General features: G+C 28.9%; 1 protein-coding gene across 1 annotated transcript in view; it reads right to left on the reverse strand.

Annotated features, from left to right (window-relative positions):
• Positions 1–2052, reverse strand: part of LOC107663745 (laminin subunit alpha-1-like) — a gene marked incomplete at its 3' end in the record, with an annotated part of 23200 nt that overhangs the window by 15006 nt on the left and 6142 nt on the right. Inside the window, exon 4 of the mRNA XM_016454058.1 lies at positions 1163–1265. Coding sequence (XP_016309544.1) covers positions 1163–1265 — 103 coding nt within the window. The remainder of the gene's footprint in view (positions 1–1162; positions 1266–2052) is intronic.

A 2052-nucleotide genomic window follows, 5' to 3' on the forward strand; every position in this document is an offset into this window, starting at 1 on the left:
AACCAAAATAAATTGTAATATATATTTTTTTCAGTTAGTTACGTCTAACCCTGATGTACTGAAATAACTTCAACTGAAATAAAAATGAATAAAAACTATACAGAGAAAAAAAAACAATAAAAAAAATATAATAAAAGTATATACTAATAAAGGGGGGGAAAAATAAAAACTCAAAATATATTTAAAAAAAAAACTATAACTGCATATCAATGATACTAAAATAACTTATGCCGTCTGCATATCCATGCAAGTTTTCTTTATATTCTGAATTAGATTTTATTTTTATATTTTCTGTTTTCATTTTAATTTCACTTAAAGTTTTAGTAATTTTGTTGTTTTATATAGTATTTTTTATTTATTAGTTTTAGTTTATTTAGTTTGTTATTTTACATATTAATGTTTATTAGTTTAATCGCCGTATGCAATTTGTCAATATAGTATTTATTCATTTTTTACTAGTTTCAGTTTTTTTAGCTTGCTATTTTTGCATTTTAATTATTTATGCATCTATTTTAAAATATGTCTATATAGTATCCATTAGTGCTGTCAAACGATTAATCGCGATTAATCGCATCCAAAATAAACGTTTTTGTTCACATAATATATGCGTGTGTATTTATTATGTATATATAAATACACACACATGCATGCATGCATATATTTAAGAAAAATATATACATGTACGTGTTTTCAAAATATATATTGTATGTGTGTGTATTTATATATTTATATATACATAATACATATACACAGTACACACATATATTATGTGAACAAACACTTTTATTTTGGATGTGATTAATCGCGAATGAAAATGTTGCCTTGAAAATAAAATACATTTAAGGGCTTTATATTTTATTTTATTTCAGTTAATGTTTACTTATTTCAAGCATCACGGAGTGTGTGTGACTGCAGAGGATCATGGTTAGTGGGCTCATGTGGAATAGTTGTGTGTATTATCAGTGCTGGATTGCAGTGGATTGTTTCTAGTTTTGGGATTAGTGTGTCTCTCGACCTCTCTAGACAAACACACTTGTGTTCGGCGGCTCCTGAGGGGCTCTAAACTCTCCTGAACACCTCCTCCATTCAGACACACAGGAAACTAGCAGCTAGTGTACAATTAGCCAAGCATTCATCTTAACGGTGGGACAGAACGGCTGACCGACAACGACAGAGGAGGAGGGGAGCATAAAACCAGCTTCACGGCCCTCCGCTGAGATTAAACCGGCACAGCTTGAGATCTCACCAAAGTCAAGTCTGTAACACTACAAATACTTACACAAAATGGACTAGATTAATGCACAAGTGCACAAACTGGGACGCAGCTTTCTTACTCCAAGTTATTTCCCTATAGCGGCTAATGAGTGAGAGGTAGGGCCAAAAATACTATCACTAGTATTTTTTCCACATCATACGATATTGATATTCATCACAATATTTGTTTAGCATTAATAGCGAAGAAAACGCTTTCCACATGTTTGTCAGACCGTGACAATGTATGCAAACAGAAACTGTTGAAGTCCACAGGATAAGCTACCTTCTATATTTAGGATGCCATAAAATTTCTAAACCTAAATTTCCCTAAATTTTATTTTTCCTGCATTCTGTGTTTTATGATTTCATGCAAATTTATTATTAAAAAAAATGTTGTCTAATGAAATTAATTGACAAAACAATTTAATAAATTAAAAAAAAATGTAATCAAATAAAAATAATTCACATCACATTTTTGTTAAATAAGATGCTGCACAACAGAACTGTGTACATTAAAACGTGAATGAAAAAAATATCCATCTCTCTCTATATGTGTATTATTACTTTAAGAATTACATTTTAGTATATAATAGTAATGTATTTCTGTCATAAGTTCTTCAAGTTAAACTGAACTTTTATTTTGTCAGTTTGTTAACAATTTAATCAATCTTTTAAAATGTAATGAAATACAAAAAATTAAAAAATGTGTTTTTTTTGTCAATAAAGATGCTGCACAACAGAACTGTATACATTAAAACATGAATTTAAAAAAATCTCTCTCTCTATATATAGCATATA

Source organism: Sinocyclocheilus anshuiensis, unplaced genomic scaffold (assembly GCF_001515605.1).
Source record: "Sinocyclocheilus anshuiensis isolate Anshui unplaced genomic scaffold, SAMN03320099.WGS_v1.1 scaffold2305, whole genome shotgun sequence".
Taxonomy (NCBI): domain Eukaryota; kingdom Metazoa; phylum Chordata; class Actinopteri; order Cypriniformes; family Cyprinidae; genus Sinocyclocheilus; species Sinocyclocheilus anshuiensis.